The following is a 14,808-nucleotide window of genomic DNA, read 5'->3' as shown; positions in this document are numbered from 1 at the left end:
CCTTGTATATTTTCATGAAAGCTTGGGAGGGATTGTTACCTACTCCACAACCCCACATTGCCTGCACTATTCGTCCTTACTGTATGAGTGTGTGAATATCTGTGTTAGCACTTATCTTAGACTTGTAGATCCGTGTGAGTGACTCCTTGCCTGTGCACTCACTCTTTGAGAATCTAATGGTGAGTGCCTGACATACGGTTAGTGCTTGGTAAGTGTCTGTGGTCTAAACTGGTGACGCTGTCTGGCACAAGTTCCAGAAGAGGTTAAGGACAAGGGATGTGGAAAGGGCCTTTGATGAAGAAGCTCCAAGGAGAGCTTCCACCTGGAGAGCAGAATTGAGAAAGTAGAGGAGGTTAAGAAGGGAGGCAGCTACAGGCCTGAGGCCATTCACTCCAAGGAGTGGCAGTGACAGACAGGGGAGGAGGTGTTGGGGGTCAGAGGTATCCTGGTAACATAAGAGGGCTCCTGGAAGGGATGACTAGGGAGGGAGCAAAAGCTCACACTGTGTGGGCTCTCAGACCTGGTCAGGACTCTGAAGCCTGAACGATTCTTGGTTTTATTCCCCAGGCCTGGTGAGTAACATCGTGTTCACCAGTCACACCACGGAGCAGAGGCACCCTCTCCTTGTCCAGCTGCAGAGTCTCATCAGGGCTGCCAATCCTATTGCAGCTTTCATTCTTGCAGAAAATGGGATTGTCACCAGGTAACCTTACCAAGTTTACTTCACCCAGTAGGACCAGCCACTTCCTCAGATGCAGCACTCTGACTGTGGCCCACAGGAACTTTCTCTTGCACATTTATAAAAATGTGCTTTTGATGTTCTGTAAAAATCAGCAAGAGGACCCCATGTGTCAGTATCTTGTATGTTTTGAGATGTTTGTCTTGTTTAAGATTTTTTAAAAGATTTTACTTATTGAGAGAGAGAGAGCACGAGCAGAGAGAGAGAGAGAATCCCAAGCCAACTCCATGCTGTGGAGCCTGACATAGGGCTGTCTCATGACCATGAGACCATAACCTGATCTGAAATCAAGAGTTAGAGGCTTAACTGACTGAGCCACCCAGGTGCCCCAAGATTTTAGTTTTAAGTATCCTCTGCACCCAAGATGGGGCTCAGACTTAACAACCCTGAGATCAAGAGTTGCATGCTCTACCAACAGAGCCAGCCAGGTGCCTCAAGATATTTTCTGTAGATGGATCACATTTTCATGCATTAAAGGATGAAGTCAAGACTCTATCAATATTCCTGTGTTAAGATGTGAAAGAAATGGCATAGAGAACATAGAGAAATGACTTTTTTACTTCATGGACTTGGGTCCAAATTTTAAACTAAAAAATAGAGAATTGATGACTTTGTGTGTATGGACCTGTATGAAGAGAAAACATCTGGTCATACAGCACATTTATTTGCTCTACAAAGATATACCAAAAGGTATATGCTTTTTATATAATTTTCACTTTGAGCAATGTAAATATTTTACATATTCAGAAATTAACAAAGAGGGATAAAACTAAATAAAACAAAAAAGTGAACCATCTCTATATCAAAGTAATAACAACCACACACACAGCAGTTAATTTAAGTAACTTTTAAACATAATTCTCTGTTAGAGCCCTGATTCAAACAACATCATTGTTAGATAAAAAAGATGATCAATAAGAAGTGGGAAAATTGAAGAAAAACCCTGTGAATGGTGGATTTGAATTGTGGTTGTCAGCATAAATTCATTATTTCAAGAAAATGTTTATTTCCTAGCTCTTCCCATGGAAAGGGACCAGAAATACTAATACCACAGTAGAATAAACACCCCCACCTCTAGATCCTGGTTTCTACATACCCGTCCCCAGTACAAGGTATCAGGACTCCTTGGAGAATTGGCTGATTGCATGTCTAGGGCAGGGAAAGTACAGGTGAGCCTGGTACATTTTGTGCTAAAAAAGCAAGGAGGGGGTACTCAAAGATTAGTAGAGATTGGTCAAAAGGATACCAGAGCCAGCTCAAAAGCTCCCACCAGACAAATTTGGGACAACTTGAGCATAAGAGAAAAATGTAATAACAAATTATAACACAGGGAATAAAATGAGTCCATGGTGATACTAAAAAAATGAGGAGGGGCAGGACAGTAAATCTCTCTTTACACTAATAAATAAGGATTTATTGAACTAGAAAGTCATTATTTTATAACTGTTAGTATAATATAATACTTGATTTAGGCAAGAATCATCAGTGGATACTAAGAGCAGTAGGTGACAGATTGTTAATGAAAAGGACATTAACTGGTCACAAAGTATCACTCCATGGCCTACTTATTGCTTATGATGAGGGGAAAGTACCTTCACAGTAGAGAGATCTAGTAGACATGACATCGACCAAATGATTAAACTTAGACCAATAAGTGGACAAACTGACATCATGTGCCTCCTTCATATGATACCTGGGGAAGGACACATCACCTGGATATTAAACTTACCAATAATGTCTAACTGAATCTAATCATAAGGAAACAACCAGACAGATCCACATTGTAGTAGGACACAGGACAGCTGGCATGTACTCTTCAAAAATGTCAACTCTGTAAAAAATAAAAATTTGGAAGAATTACTCTACATTAAAGGAAAATAAAGATTATAAACTCAGTAAGCAGTGCTGTATTGGATCCTGGGTCCCCTCTCTGGCAAAACAGGGAAAACTTGAAAATGGATTAGATCAGTACTCCTCCAACTCTAATGTGCTATAGATCTCTTCGGGATCTTCTGATTCGGCAGGTGGAGTGGGGCCAGGGATTTTGTGTTTCTGATGAGCTTCTAGATGATACCGGCACTGCTGGTCCACAGTATTAAGTTCCTTGGGTATAATAATAGTATTGTTGTTCTAAAAGAGAATGTCCTTGTTCTTAGGAGAGGGAGGCATACTGAAGGATTTAGGTGTGCAATAACAGAAAAAAGAAATGCATATGTGTTTGTGCATCTGTGGGGGGGGTAGGAAGCAAAATGGGCAGGTTAAGATTGATCATCCTAATTAACCTGGGTTTTTCTGTATGCTTTCAAAGGAATGAAGACATTGAGCTGATTCTCTCAGAAAATAGTTTTTCGAGTCCTCAGATGCTACGGTCACGATATTTAATGTACCCTGGCTGGCAAGTATCATCATTGAAAAGTAGCTAAGATTTCTTTGTAAATGCAATGATGTATTCATTTACAGAAAAAGGAAGAAAGAAAGGAAAGAAGGAAGGGAGGAAGAAAGAAGAAATTTCAGGTGTTCTGCAAGGGTGACAGTGGCAGCTGGATGGCCTGCCATGTCCCAGCAGCTGCTGGTCTTGCTAGGAGCCCAGTGCTCCATACATCTTGGGCTCCAACTTGGGAGCCTTGCTGGATGTTGAGACTTAGGGAGTGGCCCTGTGGGCACCAAGCACACCATGTTCTTTGTTTCTTCTAGCCCCTAGTGAGGGTGAGGTGGCTGGCATGGATCCAAGTAGTTACAGCCTTCCCAGATGAGAGTTGCTCCTGAGAATACAGTCAGTCCTCTGGGGGGGTTCCACCTGACAGGTAGGTTCCCTGCTGTTGTGGCCCAGGGGATGTTTATTCTCTCCTGGCAGCCTCACAACATGCGACCCTCTCCTCCAAAAGGGAGTGGAGGAGGAAAGATAGTGCCAAGGGCACTGTAGTCACATTAGTGCCAGCATCACTTGAACACGCACTTTGTGCTTCACATTGTTCTAAGCTCTCCAGGACAGTAGCCACCAGCCGTATTTGGCTATTTAATAAAATGTAAATTTATAAAAATTAAGTAAAATTGGTCTCTCAGTCATACAAGCTACACTCCAAGTGCTCAGTAGTTACCTGTGGCCAGCAGCTACCACATTGGACAGCGCAGATCCAGAACATTTCCATTTCATTACAGAAAGTTCTATTGGACAGTGCTACCTGAAGAGCTCTACCTGTTTTGTGTTACCTCATTAATCCTCAACCTAAGCCTGCAAGGTAGACTCCATTATTTCCCTCCTTTCTAAGGATAATGTAAGTGAGGCAGCAAGGAGTTAAATGTTGTTTCAAATTCATACAGCTGATAAGTGAAAGAGCTGCATATCTAACCCAGCTCGTGTGGCTCCGGAGCCCGTATGCTCAGCTGCCATGCTGCGCGTGTTCCTGTATAGAATGGATAGCTGTTTCCGAGGTTCAAGGGAAGACAATTACCAAAGCTTGGCCAGAAGTATTCTCCTGTTGATTTGGATTATCTTTGTTTTCCTTACTCATTCATTTCCCCAGACACCTTTCTATGTCCTCCACACCACTCCTTATGTCACCAGTATTTTATACCAGCAAAGAACTGATTTGTACTATGCTGGTAAAACAAACAAGTCCAATATGTAAAACTGAAGATTTTTAGGCATATTCTAGAAGGAACCTCTGAGTTAGATCATACTTGCTTAAACCATAGGTGAGTGGATCGTCCCTTACGCCTGAACGAGAAAGTTATATCTTAGCTAAAAAGAAACGGTAGAGCTTCTGGGTGAAACCTTCCTCTCCCGTGACTGGGGCTACTGACCCTTCTCCTCCCACACCTCTGGGCCTGGTGCGGAGATTCCTGCTGTCTCCACCTAGTGCCTAGGGAAGCACCCATTCTGTAGTCCATGGTGACTCATTCTGGTCATTGTGCACATGAACTTAGCTCAGGGCACAGATCCTGGAGGCAGAATGATCCTAGAGAGAGCCAAGTATAAAGTGTTCATTAGAAGACTCTGTGAATCTAAAGTCTGAAGCCTTCTCTTTACCAGGAAGATCAGCTCTTGTAGAGAATCGGAGTTGGAGGGGCCTTACAATCAACCTTTGGCTCCTCTTCCTTCTGAGTTCCTTCCTAGGAATCAGATATTTTCATCTTTTAACAAGATGGCAGCCATCAGACTCCTACTCATCCCTATATATTTTCCCCCCTTCTTCACTGAGTCAGGGCCCACTCAGAGTGAATAGGGTTTAGCTCTAGATGTGCTTGCTCTGTGCTCTGCATATTCTCAGCCATTCCCCTCCCACAACTCTCTCTGTGCACCTCTACCTCACCCCACCCCCATTTCCCCTGGTAGAAGGCTTGTTTCTAGTCTAGCGGGAAACCTTCACTCTTTTCTTGGCCCCTCCCAATTTCCCTAAGGATTCAGGCTCTAAACAAAGAAGCCAGAAAGGCCAGTGGTCTCCCATATCTTGGGAGAGGGCAGGAAGAATTTATCAGTACTGCAAAAATGTTATACCAGCACCTTACTTTAAAGAAAGCATAATGAGTAAGATACTTTCAACAATACATGTGATATAAAATTCAAATCTGTAGAGCTATTTTAAAGCAAAGGAAATTAATAAAATATAGACTGGAAGAAAATGTGTGCATCATATTTGGCAAAGGGTTAATATAATATTTGAGAAGCTTATTCTGATATTGAAGAAAAGTAACCCAGTCCATATAGATGTGGACAGTTTACTTTTTTTGAAGATTTTATTTATTTATTTTAGAGTATATGACAGTGGCGGGGACAGAGAGAGGGAGAGGGAATCTAATCCATGCTGAGCACGGAGCCTGGGCAAGGCTTGATCCCATGACCCTGAGATCATGACCTGAGCTGAAACCATGAGTTGGACACTTAACTGACAGAGGCACCCAGGCGCCCGGCACAGTTCACTTAAAAGCAAGTATAAATGGCAGCCATGGTAACAGAATTCCACTTTTAATAATATTCAGAAATGTAAAATGATGCCTCACTGTTGTTTGGCTTGACATCTATTACACTTAACCAAAAATATCTGTAAGAATCATTGTTGGGGGAAATTGTTGTGAAACTGAAACACTCTTCTGCTGCTGGGAGTGGTGTAAACTATTACCCCTGAGATGGTTATACCCTTTCCTGGATTGATTCTGTCATGGGGTTTCATCTCAAGGAAATAATTCAAGAGAAGGAATGACAATTCCATAATTTTGGCAGCTGGGTGATAGGGGTTCATTGCACTATCTTCACATGTGTTTGAAATTTTCCATAATAAAAACTTTAATTTTTTAGATACTCTGAATATGGCATGTGTTTTAAAAAAAAATTTTTTTTAAGCAATCTCTACACCCAACGTGGGGCTTGAGCTCACAACCCCAAGATCAATTGAGCCAGCCCCGTGCCCCTGAACATGGGATCTTCTTCTTCTTTATTTTTTTTTAATTTTTTTCCCCACCTAAGTCACAGACCACTTTCTTTCTTTCTTTCTTTTTTAAGATCTTATCTATTTATTTGACAGACAGAGATCACAAGTAGGCAGAGAGGGAGGCAGAGAGAGAGGAGGAAGCAGGCTCCCTGCTGAGCAGAGAGCCCAATGCAGGGCTTGATCCCAGGACCCTGGGATCATGACCTGAGCCAAAGGCAGAGGCTTAACCCACTGAGCCCCCCGGGTACCCCAACATGGAATCTTCTTAATGAGCCTGTGTTTGGCATTATATCTGCTGAGTTCAAAACTGAAAAAATAGAGAAGAGATGCTCCAGTTCTTAGTTCCTTTTGGAAAGTGTGCACATCCAAATGTATGGTCTATTAAGCTGAGCTCAAAAGTGGGGTATAGTTGAGGCCCTGAGGAAGAGCTCCAGGGGTGTCAGGAGGAACCCCCAATCTCAGGTGGCACACTGGTAGGCTTCAAACATAGATGGGGTCTTTGGTTTCATGGAACTGCTAGTCTACAGACCTCCCTGCTCTAATGGGGAAACCATGCTTCCCAGTCAAGGTGAAAGAGACATACACATATTTAAAATAAATGTTGTGTACGCAAAATGTCACATAAGTAAGAACTCAAATATTATAGGATGAATGATATGTAGTTCATCCCTGAGTGGTATATAATAACATTCAAAGCCCCAATTACTTGTACTTACAACTTCTTAAACTTTTTAAGGTATGAAGGTAAATTTGATTCTGGATCAGTCTTTCCACTAATGGTTCAGATCTGCGTATGGTTTGGTCGTCCCTTGGAGAAGACTCGCTTTGTCGCCAAATGTAAAGGTAAACCTTGGTTGGGACCCTGATAAAAGAGTATGTCAGAGTTGTCCCTGCTTCCCGGCACCATTTAGTTCATGTGTGCTGTTTTTTCTTCTTGGGGTCTGAAAACAGGCAGAGGGATTTGAGAGTCCAGGAGTGCCCTACCCCTGGAAACAGTGGCAGAGCCACTGGGAGGGTCTGATGGAGGAATAGCCTATAATCCCTGGAATGGGAATCCTTCCCATTCCCTAACCCTCCTAGCTGTGTGCCCCAAACTTGGCCTCTGCCCCCAGGTTGGTGACAGCTTTGTCCTCTTCTTCCACCAGCAATTCAATCTTCCATCAAGCCAAGTCCCTTCTCTGGAAACATCTACCACATCCTGGGCAAAGTGAAGTTTTCAGGTAACTGGGGAGTTGGGTTTAAGAGTCCTGCACTATGGAATGCTCACATTCTCATGATGTGGATTCACAGCTTCTACTGGTGCTCTGCAGACCACAGATACCTCTCAGGCTCTCTCAAAAACCCTCCCATCTGGGCTTAACACCAGTGGCTCTTCTAGTCCCCGCACCTTTCTGCAGGTCCTGCTCCACAGTGCAGGATGTGTTCTATCTTACCCCTGGATGGCCTTTGGAACCAAGGCAAACAAGGCATATTGCAGGAAGCAGAAAGGGTTCACTGTGGCTGAGGCCCAGTGGAAATATGTCTGTTTTTAGCTTTTGTAACAGAAAACACCAACTCAACTAGCTGGTGGTAGCTACATCATAAGAAGTCAGGAGGTCAGGCAGCATAGCGATGCCACCGAGGACACAGGTAATGTGTGTTCTTCCATTCTTGGTATGTCAGCTTGTCTTCAGGTTCCCAGCCCTCATTGCCAGGTAGTGCTACAGATCTGGGTGTCACCTCCAAACACAACATCCAGCTGATAGGCTTTTCTTGTGGGTGGCTTTATCAATACAGACGCCTTTTACTGAGGCACCCCCTGCCTCTTCCTCAGCAGACTTCTCTCATTGCCCAGGATTGAGCTGCCATACTTTCTGGGGAACTGATACTCGAGAAAGAGCAGGTGGTGGACAGGCAACCATCAGTGTCTGCCATAGGGAGCCACTGAGAGTTGTAAGCATGGGACCATGTCACCTGTGTAAAGATCTCTCAAGGTCCTTAACCCATGTCTTTGGCTTTATTTATGTTACTGAATCTGAAACTTCAGCCCCTTACTCAAGCCTTCTTCCCTCAGGCTCCAACAGACATCCTCCTCCTTGTTTCAAAGGTCATAATGCCTTCCCCTTCCCTCTCACTTTGTTTTCGTTTTTATTTAGACCTCTCAGTTAACCTTACTCAGTTAACCTCTCTTTGTTTTGGATCCCTTTCCCATCCTGCTTTTTAGGGGGACCTAAAAAACAACAACAACAACAACAACAAAACAGTCCTAGCTTTCCTGTTCCTATTATGTGACCCTTCTGTACCACTTGTATGTTGACACTCCCTTTTCCCTTGGCCTCTCATGCTTCTGCTGAGACCGAAGGGGCTCTCCTCTTACAGTCCCCTTCTGGGTTAGTGATGTCCACCTGATTACCAAATCAGCCAAGCCAGAAACTTACATTGCTCCTCCCTCTCTTAGTTCATCCTTTTTAACTTGCCATGAATCATGGCAGTTCTCTCTCCTGCATATGTCACAGCAATCTGTCCCCAGCTATCTGCACGTTACAGGCTTAGTGTAGCGGGGGCTCAGGGACTACGTGTGTTCTCCCTGCAGACTCTGAGAGGGCCATGGAGGTCTGCCACAACACTCTGGCCAATTCTTTGAGCATTGTCCCGGTTTTGGAGGGACCCTCACCACCACCTGATTCCCGAAGCACAACTCAAGACAGCAACGGGCAGCAGGAGTGTTACCTCGTGTTCATCGGCTGCTCCCTGAAGGAAGAAAGCGTCAAGGACTGGCTGCGGCAGTCAGCTAAGCAGGTGGTTTTCAAAGCCCAGACACCTCAGGCACAGATGTGACCAGCACAGCTCAGAGCTGCTCCTGGCCTGCGGGTAGAGACCCCTCCAGGAGCCCTCTCCTGGTCTACGCTTCACAGGCTCAGCTGGCACTTTCAGGGATGCTCTGCAAGTGGGAGGAACCTCTTCGAGGGAGGAACCTTGAGGGGAACCTCGAGGCAGACCTGGGCTTACAGCCATTTCTAATTCTTTCGCCAAGGCAAATTGCAGTTACTAGGTGGCTTAACTGGGACCTGGTTGAAACCTGGTGGTTCCATGTGGATCCTGGGTCAGCCTGGCAGTTTAAACTCAAAATGTCTTTTCTTAGCTGAACCTAATTCAGGGGCTGTCCTGTGTTCTGAACCCAGGATCCTTGTGTACTTGGGTTCTCGCTCTAGAAAAGAGAAACAACAAAGATACGCTTACAGCTATTTGTAAACCAAGACTTTAAGCACTGATAACAGTGAGCCCGGGCACTGGAAACAGGCGCAAGGGAAGGTGATGCTGGCCAATAGAGGCATACAAGCATCTTTAGCCCAATACTGCAAAGAAAAGTAAAACCCAGACTGGAGTAAAATCTTCTCATATGACGCAAGCTGTGGGTGCTAGGCCTCTTAGCACAGCCTCACAGGTTTAGCTTGACTTAGAACTCTGGAAACAGAATTGGCTGGGCCCTGGGTCCTTAGTTGGAATCTGTCTTTTATACTGAGGGATGGCTGTATGTAGGCTCTATCTTTCCCAGATAAACTGGGTAAACCCCTAAATGGTTGACTAGGGAACCTCATGTTGTCCCTTTGTCTGCATACGTGGCCCTGGTGGGGCTTAGAGTCGAGGCTCTGCAGATACAGGAACATGCTATTGCAGAAGTGCTGGTGTTCCCTCTGCTGCTTGTTTCCCCTGGCACACAGGGTAAAGTGGTGGTCAGTGCTCTCCCTGAGGGGCAGACAGGATGTGTGTTCAGACCACGACGCTGCCTGTGCTTGCTTTCCCTGCTGCTGGGATCTTAGTCATGTCACCCCCAGAACCCTGAGCCCTCCCCGCCCAGGTACTCCCTCAGCTCTGTCGGGACCTGACCCCTCCCTTCCTCCATCTCTGCACAGAAGCCTCAGAGGAAAGCCCTGAAGACCAGGGGAATGCTGACCCAGCAGGAGATCAGGAACATCCACGTGAGTCCCCTAAGAGCCCCAGGGCTATCCTGGGCTGGCACAGCTCCATCCTTTAGGAGTCCCCGAGTGAGGGGGCTATTTGTAGACCAGGCTGGAGATCTTCCTTCTCTTAAACCACAGAGGGAGGAACCTCAGACCATCCAGCCTTGTAGCCTAAGAGAGGAGGAGGGTAGAATGACCTCTGGTATGACCTGAGCATGAGATAGAGGAGAAGCAGTGCCTGTGGGAGGAAGGGGTGATGTGGAGCCCTGTTTTGACACACTGTTGAAGCAGCCACAGAAGTCCTTTCTCCTCCCACCCTTCCTTGCTAGATAAACCACAGATAAAGCAACAGAGCCCAGGAAAAACTGTCTAGATCCAGAAACTGCTGATAAGCAGGTGGTAGACTCCTAGGACCAGCATGAGAGGCTCTCTGGTGAGCCTCTCAGCCTTCAGGCTGACTACTAGCCTCTTCCCCAGTCCCAGCCCCCACTGGCACCTTTTCCTGAGGGCCTTCGGGGCAAAGGCTACAAGAGACACAGAGTCCAGACCCCAGCACAGACTGTGCCACTTCTCCCAGTAATGAGCAGGTAGGAGAGACTCTGGGACCCAGAAGCCCCTGCTTTGGACTTGAGGAGGTCCCTTCACATCCAGCTCCTGTCCTGGGCAACCCTCGGTGCTCCTGGGGAGGAGACTGTGGGTACCTCAGAAGGCAGTCATGGTAGTATGTGTTCCCTCAGAAGCAGACCTTGAACATGGATTTGAGTGCAGATCACTTATTTTGGAAGTGATTCTAGGAGACACTAACAGAGAATTGAGAGAGTAAGGGAGAGAAAGAAGGGAGACGGCTAACAAAGGGTGTGTTACCAAACCAGTACCACTGAAGATGTGTGGAGCTTAATCCCAGAGAAGCTCCCAGAGTTTCTCCCTGAGATGAGAGCTCGAGAACCTCCATCAGTCACTACTTGAGAACTGCTGCGGGGAGAATATTCCCTTGTGTATCTAGCCTTCCATGGGGCAGTGTGTGCTGTCTTGCTGAGGCATAGGCTTGTCTGTTTTTCATGAATGAGTGAATGATAGGAAGTGGTCAGATAATTTTAACAGGAATTTTCTTGCAGGTGAAGCGTCATCTGGACCCCCTGCCCGCAGGCTACTTTTACAATGGCACCCAGTTTGTCAACTTCTTTGGTGACAAGACTGATTTTCATCCACGTATCCTTAGAATCTGTGGTGGCCAGGTTGGGTGTGTGTGGAAGCCTGAACGTAAAGAGGGTGTCTGCTAGAGCCATTGCAGCCCACCCTCTAGAGCATACTGGGTTCTAAGAGCGCGCAGCAAGCCACAGAGGCAGACTTTTCATTTGGGCCGTCGAACATCATTAAGGTTAATTTTGCCTTCATTCAGTGATCACTGAAGCACCTGTGGGTTGTAGTTTCTTTTTCTTTACTTTTTTTTTTTTTAAGATTTTATTTATTTGAGAGAGAGCATGAGAGCGGGGTGAAGGACAAAGGGAGAAGCAGACTCCCTGCTGAGCAGGGAGCACCATGTAGGGATCTATCCCAGGACCCTCAGACCATGACCCAAACCGAAGGCAACTGCTTAATCGACTGGGCCACCCAGGCGCCCCTGTGCGTTGTAGTTTCAGTGTAGCTGCAGTAACATCCTACGTTCTCTGGTCATCGAGATCATAATCTACAAGTTGGAGAGACTATACGTGATTGCAGTAGTTAATCTGGGGGAAGGTGGACAGAAGTCTGTGCTCTTGAAAGCTGGAGGGCTCAGCTCTAGGACCTCATGAAGGAACCTGTGCCAACCCTGGCCTCTTCTCTGTAGTTGGGGTGCCGCCAGTATATAGGAAAGAGCCCGGCAGGTTGGCTTTGTGTGGGCTGGGCATTCAGTCCTTCGGTGTCCCCCACCTCAGCTGCCCACAGATCCCTTTGGGCCTGGGCAGGCTCCCTTGTCCCCCCAGCTCAGGGCTCTCTTCCTTAATGAAATGCCAGTCATGGACCAGTTCATGAATGACTACGTGGAAGAAGCCAACCGGGAAATTGAGAAGTATAACCAAGAGCTGGACCAGCAGGAGTATCACGATCTCTTTGAACAGAAGCCCTAGGGGAAGGCTGGGCCATATATCCTGGAAAACGTCCACCCTGGAGGGGGACGTTTAGAAATGGGATAATGGAACCTCAGCTCTCCCAGGCCCCTCCCTAAAGGGGCTGTCTTTGTTCTTCTTGGCCTTTGTGTACTGGCTTGAGTGCATGTTGTCTTTATTCTCTATACAGCGCTGAAGAGCATCACCACCACTGATGGGGATGGGGGTGGGGGGTCCTCATGAACAATGAGCAAATAGGGACTGCCCTGTTTGTGCGGCTGGCAGCCCAGAGCCTCTGGTCTCTGGTCTCTGGCCCGGAGCCTCTGGGTCTCTGGTAACAGTATCTCCTTTGGGCTGCTGAGGCACTGTGATGGTGGGGAGAAGCGTTTGTTACAACAGGGGAGCTGTTGGGATGCAGAAGGAACCCTGGCTGCCTCAACAGTCGCCATGCCCCGGGGACCAAGCCACCACAGGCACTGGCCTCAGACATTGCTCCAGGAGAGCCCTGTCCCCAGTGGACAGTGCCTGTCTTCCTGCTTAGTCCCCTTGCATTGAAGGAGCCTGGCCTTGGGCCCAGTCCTGGGGGGGAGCAACCCAAGCCCTGCTCCAGCCCCACCTACAGGGCCAGCAGCTTGGGCTAAGATGAGGGGATGTCCCTTATAGGCTAAACTGAAGGGAAAGGCATGTTGCTTTCCAGAAGCATGTGGCTTTTGAATTGATACAAGCGGTCTCCTTGGAGGTTGATTTTTGAGCTCCCCTTGTTGCCTCACTGTGGTTTGCCTCATTCTGGGGCAAAAGCAAACCTGCTGCTTCAGCCTCCCTATGATGCCTTCCCTTGCTTTTGAGGGGAACACCTGCAACCATTTAGTCTTGGGCCCAGGGCTCTCATCACTTGTGGGGCATCCCGGAATGGGGCTCACTCTCCACCATTCAGCCCTCCCTTGAGCCTTGCCAGGGAAGCCTTGGTTTGCAGCCACAAACTTCAGGAAACTTATGTCCCCAAGCATTGTTGCTGGCCCTGGACTTGTTTGGCTCCTGTCAACTGGGAATTTCAAAGAATTCCAATATCCAATTTAGAATTCCTTTCAGGGTCTTTGTTTTCAGCTGGACTGTAAACCAGAGGAGAATTACAAATGCATCCCGTACCTGACTTCCAGAATTAGAATTATGGGGGGGGGGGTCACAGGCGCTGATATTTGGATGTCTGTTAGGACTTAAGCGCCTCAGCTGCCTAGACTGTAAATGCTTTCTGAATTTCACTTTTTTTTTTTTTTTTTTGCATGCCTTAGGAAGAAGCACATAGACAAAACCAGCAAAGTTTCCAGTAATGTAGAGGGGTTTTTAAGAATAGCCCCTGGCACAGAGGAGAGACTGAGAAAGGATGGAGCACATGTGGTCTGTGTGCCTGGTCACTCAGAGGCCTCCATGCAAGTAGCAAAGCAGGTGTTAAGAGCTTGTCAGTAAAATGTACTTCTATTAGAAAAAAATAATCTGCATTTGAAGCCAAATGAACAAAACTCCAAATACCACTAAATAAGAAATCTTGCATGAAGAAAGCCTTCTGAAAAGGCCCATGTGCTCCAGTCCCAGCTCCCAAAGCTGGTGATGACAAGGGCCCAGATGTGGAGCCCATGTTTGGGAGCATCTCACTTCTCTTTGGCCAGAGGCTGGGGTCCACAATGGGCCTGCCTCTGCTTCAGAATCAATAACATAGATCTTAAGTGCAATTGATGAAATAAGCAATGAGTTACTGTAGCTTCTTTTAGCTCTACTGAGCTCTTTTTAAAAACTCCAACTTGAGCAGCCTTAGAAAAGGGAGAAGTGGGATGGGGGGGGTGGGGGGGGACCATAGGCCATTTACTCCAGGTGGGTTGCTGTGAACTTTTAAATGAAAGCTCTAGATTGAGAAGCTTGAGCCATTTCCTGGCTGCTGCACAAATGAGTTTTTAAAGAGGGTTCAGAGCCCGTGTATAAAAGCGGGTCTTCCCACTGCGTGGGGCTGTACTACGTGGTGGTCTTGGTTTCTGACCGTGGTCCACAGAAATGCTCTCTCACCAACTTGCCCCACTGTCCCAATTCCTCTACTGTTAGAGGGAAAACTGTGATTACCTCAACTTGAATATGAAACTGTGATTGAAAAAAGTCAAAACGTTAAGAAGTTCCAAAGCCAAAAAGGCAGAACTGGCTGAGGCCTCCGTTGACGCTCCTCAGCCTGCTCGGGGGTGTGAAGGGGCACATTGGCGAAAGGGCATTCCTTGGGGCGCACTTGCTGTGCCCCCGGTAAAGAGGCACACTAGCTGTATGAGCTCTTTGAGGACTGAGGCAGGGAGGACACTCCTCCCCCTGCACTGCCCCTTCTGGAACCTGCCAGGCGCCTCTGGGTTCTGACTGTGAAGTTTAATACCCACTGGATTCCTCTGGGAGCTCCAGGTGGCGAGACAGGGTCTTAGGTTGTCTTCAGAGGAAGGGCCATGACACTGTGTTGCAGATTTTGACCTTCAGAGTGGATACCAGGGACCCAGCAGAGACATCAGGTGTAGTAGGTTCCTTAGGGACAGGCAGAAGTCCTCCAGGGGCTTACGTGCTTTTTGCCAACTTTCCTGTTAGCAGCT

At 46.9% G+C, this 14,808-nt stretch overlaps 1 protein-coding gene across 2 annotated transcripts in view; it reads left to right on the top strand.

Moving 5' to 3' along the window:
* DNAAF9 (dynein axonemal assembly factor 9) overlaps positions 1-14,023 on the top strand; it is a 128,321-nt gene extending 114,298 nt beyond the window's left edge. For both annotated transcript variants that reach the window (XM_044263363.1, XM_044263362.1), the window contains exons 30-37: positions 568-703; positions 3,048-3,134; positions 6,905-7,011; positions 7,314-7,388; positions 8,741-8,946; positions 10,062-10,127; positions 11,225-11,318; positions 12,105-14,023. In XM_044263363.1, coding sequence (XP_044119298.1) covers positions 568-703; positions 3,048-3,134; positions 6,905-7,011; positions 7,314-7,388; positions 8,741-8,946; positions 10,062-10,127; positions 11,225-11,318; positions 12,105-12,217 — 884 coding nt within the window. In that variant the 3' untranslated portion in view covers positions 12,218-14,023. The remainder of the gene's footprint in view (positions 1-567; positions 704-3,047; positions 3,135-6,904; positions 7,012-7,313; positions 7,389-8,740; positions 8,947-10,061; positions 10,128-11,224; positions 11,319-12,104) is intronic.
* The last annotated feature ends 785 nt before the right edge of the window (positions 14,024-14,808 follow it).

The sequence above is a fragment of the Neovison vison genome, chromosome 8 (assembly GCF_020171115.1).
Source record: "Neovison vison isolate M4711 chromosome 8, ASM_NN_V1, whole genome shotgun sequence".
NCBI classification, from domain to species: Eukaryota; Metazoa; Chordata; class Mammalia; order Carnivora; family Mustelidae; genus Neogale; species Neogale vison.
This window is presented reverse-complemented; position numbering and strand designations above follow the sequence as displayed.